The 20,209-nt window shown below is 37.2% G+C and overlaps 1 protein-coding gene across 1 annotated transcript in view; it reads left to right on the forward strand.

Moving 5' to 3' along the window:
* The first annotated feature begins 476 nt into the window (after positions 1-476).
* LOC122348178 (fibroblast growth factor 11-like) overlaps positions 477-20,209 on the forward strand; it is a 45,441-nt gene continuing 25,708 nt past the window's right edge. The window contains exon 1 of the mRNA XM_043243459.1: positions 477-787. Coding sequence (XP_043099394.1) covers positions 595-787 — 193 coding nt within the window. The 5' untranslated portion in view covers positions 477-594. The remainder of the gene's footprint in view (positions 788-20,209) is intronic.

Raw genomic sequence — 20,209 nt, forward strand, 5'->3', positions numbered from 1 at the left:
CGTACGGATAAAGCGTTTGGACAATTTAGGCTTATTTTTCTGAACTTGTAGAATGATTTCTGATCCGATTTCTGAAGATCGATCCAACACTAAACCTTGGAAGGGAAGTGAGAGACCAGGGCTTTGGGAGCTCAGAGCTTCGGGGATAGATAGAGAGGTAATGGTGGTGCCGTGATGGTTCACTTCTCTTCCAGTATTCCAGTACGGCTCCATGGATCATCAGCTGCCACTTTTCCAGTCCGTATGCTGTGCAACGAGACCTAATATACAACAGACAATTCCAACAACGACAGCTGCCGTTCATCAAAATCCCACCACCAGGAATTCTGCATTCCAGGGACTATTTTATAACCAAAGAAACAAATAAAGTTTATTGTGAACTTCGCAACTGTTTTGCCCCACCCCCTTTACCCTTCTAAAACCAAGCCCCTTCTTGTTCCCTACCAAGTTGTGACGCATTCTCCCTTGGTTATTGTGGGAGACCCTGCTGTTCTTCAAACATCTGCTGTCTCCTGCTCCTGTCCTCCGTGGCCCTGGGTGATCGGACAGGTGGGCGGCCCACTGACGCCCTGACGGTGAGCGGGGCACAGCAAAATGGCTGCCCTCGCCAGCTCGCTGATCCGGCAGCGCAGGGAAGTCAAGGACCCCCAAGCCAACCGCCAGATCTCCACCAAACGCAAACCTTGCCCCAAGAGCAACAAGTCGCTCTGCCAGAAACAGATCCTCATCCTCATCTCCAAAGTCCGGCTTTGTGGCAGTCGAGGAAGAAAACTAGAAAAAAGACCCGGTGAGTTGCCCAAAACACTTTCAAACCAAACTTCAAACCTTCTATCTTGCTTCAAGTATGTTGAGTTCTGCTGTAATCTACATCTGTCGACTTCCGTTGAGTTCAAATAGTGAGGGTGGCATTAGCAAATAGGACTGACATGGACATAGCAAGTAATCTCTTTGAGGTATGATGTTTGCTGATGAAAGGTTGGTTTTGGAAGACTTCTGGGATCATGAGTTCAAAAATAAGGCTGTTTAGGTAACATTTAAAATATAGTATCATGACAAACAACAAATCCTTAACTCAACCTCATGTCATTTCCAAATCTTGCTTTCTTCTGTGGAAAACAATAGAAGGTATTTTTCAAGTTATTTTGACATTTCATATTCTTCCTTTTTCATCCATACAGTAAAAGTCAGTTCAAGTTCAGCTTACACTGTATGGATAAAAACCATTGAAAAATTGTTCAAAATATCTCCCTTTCCCGTCAGAGGAAGAAATAAAGTAAAGTAAAGATTTGGAAAAAACATGACTATGAGCAAACCATTATTTCTGGGGTGAACTATTTCATTAAGAATGGACATTTCCACTGTTTATCACAGTGTATATGAGTGAATGTGATCCTTGAGACTTTGAAGGTTGTCTATCGTCTAGTCTGTACTGAAGAGCGTGTGTCGATATAGTGAGTTTATGTTGTCTGGGACCCAGAGCTGCCCGTCGCTTTGTAATCGTCCCGATCATTTCGCTGCATGTCTCTGTACCGCTTTTGACAACACCTGTTAATTTACGATCACCAACGAACATGATACACCGTGATCCTTCACACACACATAAAAATGTCACAGTCTCATTTACGATGAGCGGTTCCAGTCTTTCCTTCCCTTCTGTCCCCCCACCCAACACTAGAAACCATGTGTTTGTGCGGGGGTCATATATTTACATAATTAACCCCAATGAGACATTTACCCTGTCTGAATAAATCATTCAACCGAAGAGGCAGGTAACATGTTGGATTTCTTGATTATAATTTGACATATCATGGTATAACAAAATCAACACTTCAAACTGTTTTTATGTCTTAGTCTTTCCGTGGGATCATTATGCATTTGGGGATTTTTTCTTTGAGCAGAGTCGAGCTAGAAAAACTGGATTTCATATAAATGTGTTTTTATACATGAAACAAAAGCTAAATTTTGCCTCCCATATTAACATTTTGGAAATTTTGCATGGAAACCGTTTTTGTCCTTGACAGCACAAAGGACTGAAGAGTTTGATAAAGTGGCAAATTACTACATTTATGTTTACATTTTCTATTTATCTGATGCTTGCTTTTGCCTATGCAATGCATCCTTATGAGTCACAATATTAAATATAAGCTACATGAGTGTGCAATCTAAAGTAAAAGTGATATCCAAAAAGAGGAGAAAAAGTCAGGAGTAAAGTCATTATGATATTTATGTACTTTTGTTTGTGGTTGTATAAATGTGATTTTGCAGTTCTTGCATTTGACTTGGGAGACCCCTCTGGCTTTCTGGTTAAAAGATGGAAAGGGATTACCCAGTAAATGGGTAATTAAAAAAAAAAAAAAAAAAGAAGAAACTCTATTTTTTAATGCAAAGTACAATACTTTGCATGGCCTGAAGGAACACTGAATGCAAATTTTTAAAATAGAACAGTGAGCTCCCATGGCACATTTCAAACAGAGATAATAACGGTCTGAAGAACTGCATGTGAATATTTGCATTTGTGCTTATGTTGCTTATGTAGAAGTACAGGTGAGACCTGGGTTTTTCCCACTAGGACCAGATTATTGACCACTTAGTGCCATATATAAGAGTTATTTTAGTTACTTTAGTGGGTTTGGGGAAATACTTAGGAAATAGCAGGATTTCTTGTAGTTGTTAAAATCTTTAGAATATATGCTGGAAATTTTTAATTAATATTTATACATTTTATGATACGATTTTTATATAGTGGTTTTTAATAATATGAATGATGATCCTGATGTAGGGGTTGATAAGCCTTTCTGATGGTACTAACCTAAGAAAAGAAAGGTTGTGAAATACTGAACTACATCCAGTCATTCACAAATCCACTCTCCTGAGGGTCCCATCCTTTCTTAGGGCCCAGCTGTGCACGTGTCACTAGGGCGGGATATTTATGACATGTGCATCCCAAGTAAATCACAGTAATCACCATGGAAACCATAGTCCCGTAACGTGGCATCTGCTGCCGCAAAGTGCCTCACGCCAAGTGGTAATTAGAGTCTCACGAAAAATGGTGTCGGTTGGTGGTATTTGGCGCAGTAAAGTAAGAAATGTTTTCTGTCAGTTTGGGGTGTATGTATAGTTTGGGCTGCTGCAGTAAAGCTCACATCCTGTGCTTTTGTTATGCTAACGTTGACTGGATGATTTTGCTTACCTTTTGATGGAGAGGATCAGAGAGAGAGCACTTATATAGTGTTGGCTCCTCAAAAGCACACTTTTGCCTGTCAGCACAAAACTAGAGAGAGAGCTGCTTAGTACGTACTTCCGTGGAGTTCTGTAGTTCCCTTTCCTTCTCTGATTCTGAATGAGAGTATGTTACAAACCCTTCTAATTATTGTACATTTTATTTCTACTGTCTATTTCTTCTGTCCTATTCAGTCTTATGTGAATACATGTTGCTAATTAATATTATTAAGTACTTAAATGTATAATTAACTATAACAAGGAACCTGAAAATTAAGTGTAACTTCATGTAATATATAATACTTAGTAATAATTATATTATACAAAACAGCACAGATATAATAACATAATATTACTACTGAGTATTAAATCTTTATTTTAGGGTCTCTTAGCTGGTTGCTTATTTAGCATCCATATTAGAATATTAGCCATTTATTAGTAGTAATTAAGCACATATTAATGCCTTATACTACATGACCTTATTCTACGTCCCTTATCTCACCCAATACCTAAATTTAACCTGACTGACTATTAGCAAGCAGCAAATTAGGAACTTATTGAGGGAAAGCAGTGAATAAGTGTTCCCTATTCTAAAGTGTTACCACATTTTGAGTAGCTCTTTGTGGGATCTGCCAGCCTGAATATCTTTTTTAAATGCCATCAACACAGAAAAGTGGTAACATTTTAGCACACTCCATGATCTTTTCACTTAGGCCTTTTCAATTTGAGTGGCACATTTCAACCTGGATTGCATTGTGATTCAGTCACAAAGTAATACAGGCTTGCAAAAGAGGTTGTTAATTTAAAATGAATGGGGGGTGAAACCTTTTATTATATTATATTATATTATATTATATTATATTATATTATATTATATTATATTATATTATATTATATTATATTTATATTTAATTACATTGCACATTTTTGAGATGCACATCTTGACTAAAGTCACATGATGTTGACTGTATGACAGATTAAATCAGCATCAATGCTCCTGAAGTGTTGTGTCAGGTGAGATTAACAGACATTAATGACCACCGATCACCAATCACAAAAGCCTGCTCAGCATTTAACAAGGTCATCCGCATCCCCCGGCACAACGCTGCACCAAAACACACACACACACACACACACATAGCCTGAGGTATGAGTTAATTTGTCACTTTTAAATAGCGGATGGGATTTTAATCAGGAAACTTGAAGCAAACTGTAGTGATTTGTGAAAAGTGTTCTAACCAGAGACTGAACACACATATATACATTCTTCACCCATTGGACAAGCTAAACATGATGTTTGTGCAAAGGTTATCCTTTCAGCTCAAGAATGTGTGTGTGCGTGTTAGGTGACAAGGGGACAACTAGCAATTGATAACGGATATTTGTATGCGTTGCGGTGTTTGCAGATCGTTGGAGCACTTCATTGTTACCGGGTGATTCATTCGTCCGCACAGTCTGCCTCTTATTAACACCCTCTGATTCATCAATAACACTCTCCTGTCCTGTTCTCCTCTTTTCATTCATCTCTTTTTCCAACACTCTCCATTACGATTCCTAATCTCACTCAGAACCGTCCCCACACTGTCCCTCTGTCTCATTATCTTAGAGCCTAGCATCTCTTCTTATTGTGTGAGCCTGTCCTCTTGTTCATGCTCTCCTGTGTTTTCTCTCTCCGCTTTCTTTCTTTAAGTCTAAAGTTGTAATGATGTCGGCTGGGTAAGGCCGTTTGTCTCGTGTTGACAGTGGCATGGACAGTCATTGTGAGTGTATAATGGGGAAGTTGCCTGCACTGTTTCTGGGCTATTGTCCTGCTGTTATGGGGCAACTGTAGACTACTGCCTTCAAGCTCATTAAACTGTGTTTGTATGTGGATATAATTCTTTCTCCTTGGCTGTTAGTAGCCCAGGTGACAACATGCATTCACCTATTGTCTTTCTCTTTTCTGTACTCAATTGTGCGCTCGCAGATTAACAGCTTTACTATAATGAAGTGTTTCGTTTAACTGTGTTTGGCTAAAGAAGCACTTAAGACCTCTTCACACCAAGAACTGCAGGATAATTATAACGGTAACTATATAAAACGTCCCGCAATGTGTAGCTTTAAATGCCATTGTTTTTATCATTCATCAGCTCTGAAAGTAATTCCAAGAATGTAACGGGGAATGTAATGATTCTGAAAACCATATCTTCATCTTTAATGTTATAGTTATCCTTAGTGTGAATGGGCCTTTATTTCGTCACATTTTTTACCTGGTTTATATTAATAACACATTGAGTTCTGTGCATTTACAGAGTGTCACAAATCTAAAATCTCCCATGAGGTATGTGAAAGAAGAATATTAAATGACAGTCCTTCGTAAAAGGACTCTAATATTCCATAATGTGGAGCCTATAGTGTAAGTTTATGGGATTCTGTGGTGTTTTATTGAATAGTGCTGTTAAATCTGTTATTGGAGCATGTATAAATGTTAATGCTGGCCTGAAACTCTACAGCATCCATCATAAGCTCTGCTGTTTGATAGATAGTGCTTCCTCCTCCTCTTTATTTCTTTCTGTCACTGTTTTCTCCATCCCAGGATAGTGGTAGGTCACTGCCTCACGCTTTATTTTATATTGATTGAGTGCTGGATGTTTTATTTTTTATTTTTTTATCAGGCACGTGTAAATTATACTGGGGAAATCAGTCTGGGTGCCCTCTTATCGTTGGAGAGCTTCTCATAAAAATGTGTGTGCTGTGGTTATTTGTTGTTGTAAATTTAGTTTATTACAAATCAAATTAGCTCGCAAGAAAGAGCATCCAAAATATAAACTTTAAAGAAGTTTAATAAGTAGGCAGGTGCGCATATTAGACATTTATCTATTATATCCACAAGTTGTCCTTTTCTTATTACACAATTGTGTTAATAAAAAGTATGATTCAAACTAATTCTGTCATCATTTACTCACCTGTGTCCCTTGTATTTTGAAAAATGTTTAAACTCTTTAACCGTACAATGAGTGTCAACGAGGTACAATAATCATTGTACTCCGCTCGCTGACTTTCATTATGTATAGAACAAAGAGAGAGATATAGTTCTCATTATATCTTAAGGTATTTCATGTTCTGCTGAAGAAAGTAAGTCATAAAAGGTTTGTAACTAAATAAGAATAAATGACAGAATTGAAAATTTTGGAAACAATATCCTTTTTCCATAATAATAATAATAAATTATTTTTAGACATAGATCAGCTAGCTAGACAAATGCAAACTGGTCAACGACAGCAACCAAGAGCCTCATCAATTAAAAAGTGACAAATGCTGGAAATATTACAATGTGCAATCACTAAAGTCAGCATAGCAGCTCTGCACCATATGGTGTGTATAATTTCTTTATACTGTATAGAAAACAAAATGTATAATAGAGAATTTAAAAATAGTGATGTCATTATGTCAACCAAAATATTTTAGATCAATTATTAAAAGCAATTTTTTACTATTAATATAATAGCAGATTTAATTGATAAATGTATGTTTTGGTAAATTTATGCTTGAAAACCAATGTACCCGGTGATGTAGTTTGTCAGTTAATCTAGAATTCTAAATGTTGTTCATTTATCATTTACCAGTTGCAGATTGATAGTCTATATGCCACAAAACACATGAATAACATTCTGATGCAAATGTTTCTATTTTCCATGTAAGGGAGGGTAAAGATTACGGTGGTTTTTATAGCTGTTATGAGAGTGGGTTAAATGTATGCCTTGAGATCTCTGGCTGGGTAAAAGCATTATTGTGCTGGCGATAACCACATAATGTATGCAGCCAATGAGAGATGTATATTCCTGCAGCTCTGAGAAAGCCTCTCATGTACCGCAAGCTTTATATTCCTGTGGGTTAAAACGAAACGGCCCCTTTGGCTGAATTATGTTGGCATTTGTGTCAGTTTTTTTTATGTTTTTAGAAGCAGTAGACATGCAGAGATTAACAACAATGGAGACTGATCTGAATGACTGAGGTGGGAGCAGGGTTTTGTGGTTGTAAACATGATCCAGTGTTCTTTCCCTTGTTTCTGGGACAGAGACATGCTGGTAGAATACTGCTGTTGTTACGTATGTGTGTTTTATTTGGATCGGTTCTTCCGCTCTTAATGTGACCTCGACGCTTTCCTGCCAAACTCGCAGAGAGACCTTAGCAGAGGTCACACTCGCAAACAGAAACACACTCAGAGCTTCCTCTTTCTTTGGTAGTGTAACCCAACACAAGATGACCAACTTAACAAGAGAAGAGGCATCAACAATTTAAACGCTTCGAGAGTGTCTTCTTTTTAAGGTGAGGTAACCCAACATACTGTAAGACAAAACAAGGCTTAAGTGTCGTGTATATATAATATAAGAATTAAGTATGGAATGGTGGGGGGTGATTGGGGGGCCCGAGTGGACAGGCTTCCAAGGTACCCAGAAACCATAGCGGCGACCCTGCTAGCTACTGTCAATTAATTGCAGGACATTTTGATTAAAGTTTTGGTAACACTATTAACTTGTTGCTTATTAGCATGCCAATTATTAACATATTGGCTTTTTATTAGTACTTGTAAAGCTTATATTGCATTTATTGAGGCAAAAGTCATAGTTCATGGTTTGTTAATAGACAGAATTAAAATAAAATGATTGCATTTATATTTGCATTTAATATTAGAAAAACTTATCTTTTTGTGGACTCGATAAGTAGCTCACATTCATATTAGTTTTAAAGTTAAATGGTTTAAGGCTATCAGTTTCCTCAAAGTGCAACATTTTAATTCAAGCTTGAATTTAAGAAAGTAAAATAATAAAAAAGTAAACTAAATAAAGCCTTGGACGGATAAACAAAAGGAGGCATAAGTAAATTTTAATTTTAGTTTATGTAGTTGCTCATATTCAGTTAATATATCTTTTGTGTACTAGTAAACTCCTCTCTTTTTTAAATACTACAATTGGATATACATGCATACTAAGATATGTAACATATGCAGCACCTGCCATCAGTGGCACTGTGTGCATGCTTATGTTTATCCACTGTTATTCTACTGAAGTCTCGCTAAGCAACCATACATTTTCGCAGCTGATGGCGTTCAGCTGGAATTTTAGTTCAGTAAGTGTTGGGTAACCGGAATGTTTTTTGAAGGCGAGTATATAAGTGTAATTGCCAAATTCGAATTTCTATCTTAAAGTATAAAATTCTGTCATCATATGCTCCTTATGTCTCGCAAACATCGTGCGATTTCTTACACTGAACAGAAAGGTGTTATCAAGAAAATATCAAAGCTGCTCTTTTCATGTCAAGTTCAGGTATAGGTTCACTTGTTTTACCAAGAAAAAACATTTGAATCATGCTAAATTTAAATCTGTACAGTATATCTAGACTAACACTTTATCGTACATGATATAAAGTAGTCTCTTGTAGTTGTATGTGTTGTATTGACAGGCTTTAACACAAATCATTCCCCATTTAACACACACATACACACACACACGCTCGCGCGCACAGACACTTGATGCATTTAGAGCACAGTGTCCTAAAACAGAAATGTCATTGTGTTCCAGAGAGGTGTTAGGTTGTTTGGATTTGAGTCTCAGGTTAAAGCCCTCTGAGGATCAAAATACAAGCGTAGACAGAAAGACACGCACAAGCGCATACAAACACTCCCAGCACCTCATACAAGGAAACTAGCATGTAGTACATTTCAGAGAAGTTCACACCTGCTGGAGCGATTAATCCCTGCGTCTTTGTGCGTGAGCACTTATTTGCATGTGTGTGTTTACCTCTGCACACGTCTCAAGCTTGAGGCAGGTTTGATAACAGGTGTGTTGGAGAGGGGGGAAAGAATTCTCTTGATCTTATGTAACGCGCACACACTGCTTTTAACACACTCATAGCTAGCATACATGTGTATGAGTCAGTCGCTCAACAGTCCGTGACTTTGCCAAGGTCTTCGCTCTTCACTGCGACCACAGTGTACTCTTGTGTCTCTCAGATCAAAAATAAATAAGCAGATCACCATAACATCGGCTTTCTATTATCCTTTATGGTGTGTTAAGGCCTGGGTGTAATTCTTTTTTTCTGCGTTCAAACTCAGCCGGTTGTATGAGGACTCTGTTGATGTCGAAGTACCTCTTTTTGGGTGAACTATCCCTTTAACCTCAGCTGATTTTCTTTAAATGTCTTGTTCTTCATATGGCTTTGCTGTCTTTATATGGGATATATTGTTTTTTTTATTTCATTTTAAATATATAAGTGGAAGCAATGCTATAATTACTAATAGTTTGTCTTAAACTATATATAAAAGATCTAACTATAGAATAAATTAGATTTGAAAGAAAGAAAGAAGAAAAGGATATTATAGCTGTACTCTATTTGAGTGCTGTCTGTCAGTAAAACATGTTCTGTTGAAAGTGTTTATATTTATAGAGATACAGAGACCGTAATGGGGAGCATGGGACTGTCTGTACACCAGTATGGTAGTTATGCCCACTGTGTGGACTGATTCAGGCACGTTAGAGTTTGGGCTTGAGCATGCATGTATGTGTCTCATGGGTGATGTATGTGCGTGCAAAGCCGTGAGTACAGTTGCATGTAGATGCTGATTGTTGTGTGTATGTTTGTTGATTGCATGGATGCATTCTGTGGAGTCTAAAAGTATAAGACAACATATTTCAATTATACAGAAGTCTTATATCTTTATAGCGATATAAAATGAATAAGAAATATTTAAACACCCTACAAGCTCTCGCGCACAAACAGGTTCCCTTCATGCACATAAAACTGTCACAGTTGAACATATTTATACTGACAGATTGCCCATGGGGTTTCCATTCTTTCTGCAGGAAAACATTTATCGATATCTATCCTGAAAAAATAAGGGATGAGTGGAGAATGGCAAAAATATGAACTGCCCATCCACGCACAAAAAGAAATAAAGATGCGTGTATTGATCGCAGGGAAATGAGCAGCTCTTGGCATAACAGTAGATAGTGTGCAATAAACAGCTTTTAGATTTTATGGATACAGGCGGATATGTTCCATGTGAAGACAAGTGACAGTGAGATTTTACTGAGATTACAAATTGCTAAAAACTGAAATGATGATATTTATTGAGGACTTAAATTTGAGACTATTTATTTATTTCATTTTGTAAGTTTGTCATGTGGGATAAATGGGCCATTTTGCTGTTGTTCCTTTATGATTTTTACATATGTCAAAATATACTAAACAATGTTGTCATGTCTAGTATCCAGTTATCACTATTTTTCAATAACAGATTTGTTGCAGAGCCTACATTACATTGTGGTGAGATCACAAAGGAATCTGTGCTGAAATGTTCCATGGAGTCTTTCAAGGTTGGACTGACGTGATTAGGGACCTCATTAAAAAATTAGCATCCCCACTTCCAGAAACAGCACATCATTTGGAAGCAATCTACAAATGTTTAATTATAAAACTGCTAATAAGTTTTTACTTTAAAATCACAATGCCTTTACTTAGAGTAATACATCAGACGCATTTATTTAAAAAGCATTATTTAAAATTTTCTTGATATGTTCGTTTTAAATGATATCTGACCAAGCACAGTTTAGCCTTAGAGGCAGGGTAGATGTAGTTCCAGTTCATTACAGCTAGTCTTAATTAATTCAGGAGCTCCAAATGACGTCTGAAAATTCAATTAAAGGTTGATCTAAACACTAGTTTACCCTTTGGGTAAATCTATAGAAGCTAAAGGGTCGACAGGTACATGTTTCTGTCCCTAATAGAAGGGCTCACTATATAGAGAAATGGTAGAGTTGAAGAAGGAGAGTGTTCTGGAAGGAAAAGATGACTGTTTAAATGCATTTAGCATTGTAATGTATTCGCTAGATGTATGTTGGACTCCATTAAAAGTTTAAGTGGCGTAACTTTACTTGCCTCAGTAGTCTAAAAGATAGCTAGCTATCAATCACATGGCCATTAAATGAAACATTAACAAAAGTTTCCAAACAATAACCTAAACTTCTAACCAGTGTGTTAAAGCAGTCTGTGTGTTTGTAAAAGCTGCATTAATGGCTATTTTCTCTTCAAACGCTCTCTTGAAGAATTCAACCTCATTTCGATTCACATCCTGCCAAAAGTTAACATGGTCATTAGCGTTCTGTCATTCAGCTTATCCTCTGTCCCTGCCTGTATTATTCCCATCAATTCATCTCAATGTCTCGAGGTGTTAGCTAGCAGATTGCAGCTCCATTAACTTGAATCTCTCTCTTTCTCTATTTCTCTTCGTCCCCTTCCAGATTTCATCTATTCGCGCTCGCTCAACATTAATCCATTTTCCCATCTTCATATTTGGTTTGATGGAGGAGTGAGAAAGTGTGCGTGGACCCCCTGAGTTCTGTTTGTGCTGACTCAACACACATTCACTTATAATTCGAACTCCTGTCACAGACTGATTCGCAGAGGTTGGGATTTCGTCTAATTGCATTGTGGGGCCCCCTGCGACGGTTCTGCGGATGGGCAGGGCCGATCTGTGCTTTCAGGGACTCCCTCGTCAGCAGAAAAAGTGATGGGCGGTACGAGGGGAAGGGAGGGGGAGGCGTGGTGCGGTCGGGACCGAAGTGTCTCTGTGGGAGAACAAAGTGTAATTAAAAGACTCTTAATGGATCTATTAATGAATGAAACATCCAGGAGCCCGTCTGATTGCGTCTGTGTGTGTGCACTCAGCATCTGCTAACACCACTTCAATTTCATATGGTTTCTGCATGGATGAATACGCAAGAGTACATTTTCCAACACTATTACAGCTTCCTTCATTTTTGCTTTACGCTAACAGTTAAAATCCAATTAAAGCATAGCACGCCTCACTATTCAGGAACAAGATTTGTGAAGCTTTGTGGGAGTTTAAAAATCTTAAGTCACCCCTTTTCACATCTGTTTGGTTTTATCTTACAGACGTAAAGAGTGTTGCGGTAAGCAATATAGTTTCAGATGTCTATGTCAGTTTTCTGATCCTTCTAATTATAATTAAGTTACTGGTCACACTTTAGTTTGGAAACCAATTCTCACTGTTGACTACACCTTTTACCTCAATAAACCACTAATGAATTGTTAGTAAGGTAGTTGTTAGGTATAGGTATGGGGTAGGATTAAGGGATCTAAAATATAGTCATGCCGAATAAGCCATTGATATGTGCTTTATAAGTATTAATAAACAGCCAGCATGCTAGTAATATGCAAGCCACTAGTTAATTGCTCCATAAAACTGAAGTGTTACCAAAAAACTGACATTAAATGCTGCTAAATAGCATCAAACAGCATTGGCATACTTCTTTATGTACTTACAGTGAGTCTAGTCATCCTCTTTAGCCATGATTATTTACACTTATACATATTCATGTGCTTGTTTATATTCAGGCCCTGCTGAACTCTAGAATAGCTTAGAGTTTGTCAGCTTTGAATGGGAACCCTATCCCAGCCTCCACTTGTCTCCTCATTCACCATTAGCTCTTTTCAAGGTCACTGGCTGTATGGTAAACACAGCGTCTGAAATATAAATGACTTTTTACTGCAGGTCACACTGCCATTGTTCCTAATATGTTCTTAAGCTTTGATTTGCCATATAAATGTTAAATGGCAGTCAAGGGAGGAAGCGGAAGATGTATTAGTGTGTGCTTGTGGAAGGGTTAGCATAGCGTGTCACTGCCCTGTGTAGGGCAACAATGTTGGTGTTGGCAGTCAAGTGGAAAAATGAAAGAATGAAGCTTTGGGTCAAATAAATGGTGATGGGGAGAGAAAAGTGTCCTTTACATTCTTAGATGTTTAAACCACTTAATTGTATTTGGTTAAATTGAGAAGAAAATGTAATTTAGATTATATCTCGAAATATTTGTTTGTATTATCCCTTTGGCAAGTAGTTTTATGAAAGGAAGTGGAAATTAAATTAAATAGAAAGCTGTTTAATGCATCCTTGCTAAACCAAATAAAATTAAATTAAAAAATGTAAAAAGACAATTTTAAAAATCACACTTTTATTTTGGATTTCATTGGACAGGGGAGCATTTAGAGTTATTGAAAAATGTTCAGGACACCACATCACAAGTAAAATACAGAATATTGATTAGTAGAAATAATTCTTAATGTATTTTAATGACTTTGTATAGGAAGGTTTTTTAGAGTGAATAACAGAGATGAACAACAAGGGTCTGTTTATTCCTATGCTACCAGCTGAAAAATACTTTACGAACTAAAGCTACATAAAATTCTCCACTCCTAAATTATCTTGAAGAGCTAGGGCATGTTGTTAATAATATTGAAAATCTACCTTTTTTCTTTCACTGAAAAAGCACTTTTTTGCCCACTCTAACTAAATCCTCTGGGATAGAGTCAGGCAATTAGTTGTGTTTTGTCCAGAATTCCAAGACTGTAATTATTTCATTGATAAGCCTCATTATCATTACATACAGTCAGGAGCCAGCCTTTAAGAAGCTGCCAGGCATTTTCTAAGGGGGTTTCCAGATCCCCTCAAGGATACACTTAAGGAAAGCCCTTCCCCCGTGTAGTCTGGAGAGATTTGTGTGTGGAATACCTGGCAACCCAGATTCCGCATTACCGCAGTGAATCAATGCAAACGTGGCAGCAATGAATGAATCACCTTTGAGGAGAGTGTGAATGAGAGCGAGAGAGATAGAGGATGGTGGTCACAGGGGGAAGCCTCTGTAAGTGTGTGTGTGTGTGTTTGTGTGTCTGCAGTCTCTGCAGGGTGTGTTCTCATCATGTCTAAATGAGAACAAGTAGTGTACATAAAAGCAATGCCGACGCATCACAATGTTAAACATGAATCACATCTTCATGTGATAACAGATTCATCAAGAGTGATCCAATTAAGTAATGATGTCCTTACCTTCTCACACATCACACATACATATATTACTGTATGTCATCTATAGCAATGCAGCTTGTCCTGAAGATTGATTTTATTCAGAGATAGATTTGAGTGTGTCAGTTTTTGTTGATTTCCCTCCATTGCATCAGCATGTTAATTTTTATAAGACTTAATTGATAACTTTGTCTACATTTTGCGTATTAAATTATGTAATATGTCATATCAATGACTTGTTTGCGTTGTTGTACATCACAATTGCGGTAATTGCAATAAATGAACTTGTGGCTGAACAAACGAGTGAAAGGAGGATAACGTGTGTTGTATTCAGGCCGGGACCAAGGAGAAGAATAAGGAACAGATTAGATTAATTAAGGACTATTGACTCGTGAGATTAGGCTGAGGGAGTATGGTGTGTAAGATATGATTACAGACTGACCTGCAGTGAGAAAGCAAAGGTCAAGATGAGCAGATGACCTCAGGGGAAAAAGGACAAGGAGTGTGAAGGGTAAAAGATATTAAAGGTCAGGAGACTGGTTTTTGTTGTGTTTTTTTGTTATAATTTCCTTTAAAAATATATAAAATTTCTTGTATAAAAAAAATTGTACATTTCTAAAGAAAAAAAAAAAAAAAAAAGTGACACAACTTTTCTATTTTACTACATTTTAAAATATTATTACATTTAATTTACTGTAATATACTGTAAAGTCTTTACTTTCACTTTTCATCAATTTAATGCATTTTAGTAGCGCAAGTAATAAAATATGCTGACTCTAAACCTGTGAATGGTACACTATAGAATGTCATAATATCTTTTTTTTAAGGATATAAACAACAGCACATAAACCTCTACCCTGACTTATATTCAATACATAGTCTTTTATATCATTATTTTTTCTTCCTAAATGTTTAAGGATAATTAAAAGGCTACCTTATGGTGGTGTGGTAAATCCCTGGCATACTTTCTTGTACAAACTTTACGAACCGCTGCATGTATTTTTTGAGGTTTGTGAGTTGTGATTGAGTGTATGTGCTGAGGTTCTTCTTCAGTGATGGTTGTCCAGTGCCGGTGAAGTAGCAGAAGGGGGCCAGACCGCTTTGGGTCTCCTGTCGACGTGGTGATGCTGGCTGCTTGGGATGATGTCGTCGCATTCTGACATCTCCGGCTGCCTGCCCAGCATGTCGTGAGCAAGTCCTAATTTGGAGCGTCAGAATTAATCCATACGCAAAATCATTAGAGCGGAACATTTTGCACAACTAAACTCTAAAGCAACAACACGCATGCACATTTCCTGCTGAGCACACCTGAAGAATACGTCAAATTGTGCCGCTTATTAAAACGAATCTGTTTAACTTAAATTGTAGCTGGAGGGTTTGAGATGTGCTTTCCCGTGCTTTACCATGGCTCAGGAAACAACCACCCTAGAAACTCCCCCAGAACTCCAAAATCATGCACAAAACACAAAATCACATTGTATGGACATTTTGCACAGGCAGGTTCTTTAGATTTTTAAATCGATCTTTACACTAAAAAAAGGATCGATTCTTTTAAGAATTGATCAAGATAGATCGAAAGCTTCTTTGTAACCTTTATTTTTAAGAGGGTTGTAACTCTAACAGTGTTCAGAATACATTTAAAAGTGATATTTTTATAATCTTTGCAAATGTGTATAATGGAATGCTCCCTTAAAGGGTTACTTCACCACAAAATTCAAATTTGGTAACACTTTTATAATAGATAACACTTTAAACTACAACTTTCCCCTCAATAATTTTTTAATTTGCTGCTTATTAATAATTAGTAAAGTAGTTGTTAACTTTATGTATTTGGTAGGATTAGGGATGTAGAATAAGGTCATTAATATGTGCTTAATTAGCACTAATAAATGGCTAATATTGACTGATATATGACTGTCCCATTGACTGCCAAGTAAATACCACCGTCAAGTGAAATGTATGAAAGTCTTGATCAGAATAGTCCATCTGCCATCACTGGTTGTCAAGCCCCCCTAAATATCTTATATTGTTTTCCAAAGACAAACAAAGTGATTAATGACAAAATATGAATTTTAGAGTGGAGTAAACTTTAACACACAACAATTAAAATGAACGCTATTTAACAGTTCAGTATAACGTCAGGGTATATACAGAAATATATGAACACTAGTAAACATTATTAAAACGTACTTTTGTTAACTGGGTGCGAACATTCAGAAAATGTGAAATCTAGTCTAAAAACTGGCGTTTTTAAGTGTTTATCCCTGGATTACAGGCAAGACATGTTAGTCAACCTGAAATAGTATTGCTGCATGTGAATGAAGGCCTGAGTAAATGAAAGTGAAGGGAGGAACAAATACGCAGGCTGGCTGTTTTCTTGCTTTTATGACTTCTGACATCACCGACAGCGAGAGAGAGAGAGAGAGAGAGAGAGAGAGAGAGAGAGAGAGAGAGCGAGAGCGGGAGTGGCAGAGACGAAGAAGAACACCTGATTAGCATTGTGTTCATGTCCCACTGCCGTGACTCTGAATGGCTGCGTGAGAGCAAAGAACATGGGCGAGAAGGGAGGAGAAGGACAGAGCGAGGGAAAGAGCAAGCTCAGCACTTTCCAGAGGCCAGGGCAGAGGAAAGAAGAGAGGCTGGTGGACCTGGGCAGAGAAAGAAAGCAGACACAGGGACACATACACACACTTCTCACAGGCTAATTGCTTCCTTCTCTTTTCATCTCTCTCTCTGTTTTCCGACTCTTTGGGTGAGGTTAATACAGTAGGATGGTAGTGTCAGGAACAACTGTCCTTCTATAGGTAAACTCGGTCTCGGTCTCTATGTCTGTGTCTCAGAGGTTAACAATAGAACAATACCTCATGACAGAATAGAGCAAGACTCCTTACAACACACTCTCTGGGGCACACTATTTTTTAAAGGGTAAAACAAGTGATATATGATTGTGTGTGTGTGTGTGTGTGTGTGTGTGTGTGTGTGTGTGTGTGTGTGTGTATATATATATATATATATATATATATATATATATATATATATATAATCCTGTGGTAATTAAATTTAATTTGTACAAAGCATTTACATTATTTATGTTTAATATCTATTCATCTTTCTATATCTATTAATAAATGTAGAATTTTAGTCTAGGTCATTGATAATTATTAATTAAGAAATACTTAATATAGGTCATATATCATTCCAAAATAATGTTTATAAACTGTAGTAGGGTTCAGTGTCAGTAATCATTTTAATTAGCAAGCACGTTAAATTGACCTTTTGATCAAAAGTGAAGATTGTTACAAAAGATTTAAGCTTTACCAACTGAATACGTTTCAAATCATTTTATTTGGAAGCTACATTCAAGCTAAAAAAACTGAGGGCATTTGAAATGCCCTTTTCCGTACAATTATCTAACATTAGAGGAAAAAGTGGAAAGTAATGCACATGCACACACAGCAGACTGTCTCAGACGTGAGATGTGTGTGCATGCAGCGGTAATGGTCATTAACTAATGCATGGTGGGAGTGTGTAAGGCAAAGAGAGCTCTGGGTCAGAAGGCACTGACGCAAATACTCACACCAGACCAGCCCTCTATCATCACATCATCTGTCTCTGTCACGCTGCGTGCCAGCATGACCACACACACATACACAAAAAGCCATTGCAGTTACACAAGCAACAGAGTGCTGGTTTGGAAACCTTCCGTAGCATCTACAGTAATGTATAAAGCACAAGTGGCGCAAGGAAACATGGAGATATCTGGGTTGTTGTGTCCTGAGGTGAATGTTCAGCCTTTTGCCTAAGGATATAGCGAAAGAGAGATGAAAAGATTCCTGGATTAGTTTTGTTATGCCCGGTTCACACTGGCAGTGATTTTATCGTTGGAGGTCGCCAAGTCGCTGTTGGTCACTAGTTTGTTTTTGTAGATTTGGATGGATGCCCAAACATGATTGGTGGGCTGTGTAACGAAAGTGTTGAGAATCCGATGGCTAAGAAGCACAAAGTTGTATTTTGGAATAGCTAAAAATGCGATCGAGGCATATATAAATACAGAATTGCATAATGCATGAATATAACTAGAATATCAACAATCTCTGACACAGTTTTCCACACATTTTTAAATCTACTGCTCTGTATAGACAGAGGCAAATCATTAAGAATGAAATCATGAAGTAAATGTTAGTTTTAAAACGGCAACATTTGTTTTCCTGCTTAAAATATTAACAGTATCATTCATCATCTTTTTTCTTTCATTCTTTTTTAGTGATGTCTTCTCTTTTTCTCTCATCTCCTTCTTGTGTTATTCTCACTTTGTTCTCTGGTGGCAACTGTTCTTCTTCTCCGTCTCTCCTCTTCCTGCATTCTCCCCCCGCTATCAGCAGGCCTCAGACATGTCCCAGCTCATTTAGACACAAATCATTAAGCTTTACAGAGGAAAAAAGGCCCATTAGTCTGACTTTAATTAATCCCAAACTGCATATTCCTGTCTGTTGTGACCTCTGTGTGTGTATGAAAGTGTGTGGCTGTTTTTCTTGACATTGCCCTGCGTTGACATCTATTGACAGAAAGACTGATAGATAGAATGAATGAACAATTAAATCTCACAATGAATGGAAGGATATATGGAGATGGATATGGATGAATGATGGATAGAGATGGATGAATGGGGAAAAAAACAGTACAATGGTCAGTGATGGATGGATAGATAGTTGACAGATAGGTTTTAATATAGATAGATAGATAGATAGATAGATAGATAGATAGATAGATAGATAGATAGATAGATAGATAGATAGATAGATAGATAGATAGGTAGGTAGGTAGGTAGGTAGGTAGGTCTGTGTTTAGGTCAGTTGTTTGGTGAGAAATGTAAGAGTTGTCCCAGGGCAAGTGATTGATTGTCCAGCTAAATATTGTCATTACAGCCTTGGCTAGCACTGCCCCGCCCCTCTTCATTACTCACAGTCACATTAGGCCGCAGGGAGCGTCCACTGTAATTTTATGCACTTTAGCCCAATACGTCCTCTGAATATGAAGCATGCACTTGTACACTTTCACTCATGTTAGCTCGGCACAGACAATATTGTGCTTGACAAGTATGTTTTCGTAATATTATGCAAAACAAGAAGTAGTCTGTAGGTTGTTAATATGAAGAGGCAGTTCAGAGGAATCAGAATTATGTTTATATGATGATCTGATTTATGTGCTTTCAGTTTTGTTGAGTGGGACTGTTTTGTTGAATTTGAACTGTTTGTTGTATATAGATTCTGACCATTATACAGTGGAGTTGTTCATCTATTAGTAGTTCTGCTTTGCACATTTTTACTTTTAACAGTGCGCAACTTATTTGGTTGTTCCTGTCCTCATTGGTCATTATTAGTTAACTAGTTCCCACTTGTGTCAGTTCACCTGTTTTAATTTTCGCATGTCTTTATATGCATTCAGTTTTCCCTTATTCTGGGCAGAGGGTTAATGTTATGTAATGGTACATGTGTGTTGATGCTGTGTAATTTGGAATTAAAGGATATTTATGTTTACTCATGCGTCGAGCACTCTTACTACAACCAGAACCCATGACTCAATGGACATTTGAACTCTTAATAGGATTTCTTACATTATTCTTCTTCCAGCTTTGCAATAACTACCATTCAGAAGTTTTTGGAAAGAGGTCTCTTGCTCACCAAGGCTGCATTTATTTGCTAAAAATACATATTGTGAAATATTGTTACACTGCAAAATGTTTTCTATTTCAGTTTATTTTAAAATATTGCTTATTTCTGTGATTGGTAGTATTCCTATGAATTTTCAGCATTTACTTACAGACTTCAGACACATTATCCTAAACCATTCTAATATGCTGATTTGGTGCTCAAGAAATATGGTTTATTTTTTATTAGTCTTGAAAAACTGTGATAATTGTGTGTGTGTGTGTGTGTGTGTGTGTGTGTGTATCCATGCATGTGTGTGAGTTTACTTTTAAATCCTTACTGATATTATTTGATTTTTTTAAATAGTAACTTCAAAATGAAACTGTACTGATGAAATGGCATTTCTTTAAAAAAACAAAACAGACCTTTTATTTCTAAGGAACAGAGAAAGTAAATGACCATCAAAAACTATAAAACATGTCTG

Source organism: Puntigrus tetrazona, chromosome 7, assembly GCF_018831695.1.
Source record: "Puntigrus tetrazona isolate hp1 chromosome 7, ASM1883169v1, whole genome shotgun sequence".
Taxonomy (NCBI): domain Eukaryota; kingdom Metazoa; phylum Chordata; class Actinopteri; order Cypriniformes; family Cyprinidae; genus Puntigrus; species Puntigrus tetrazona.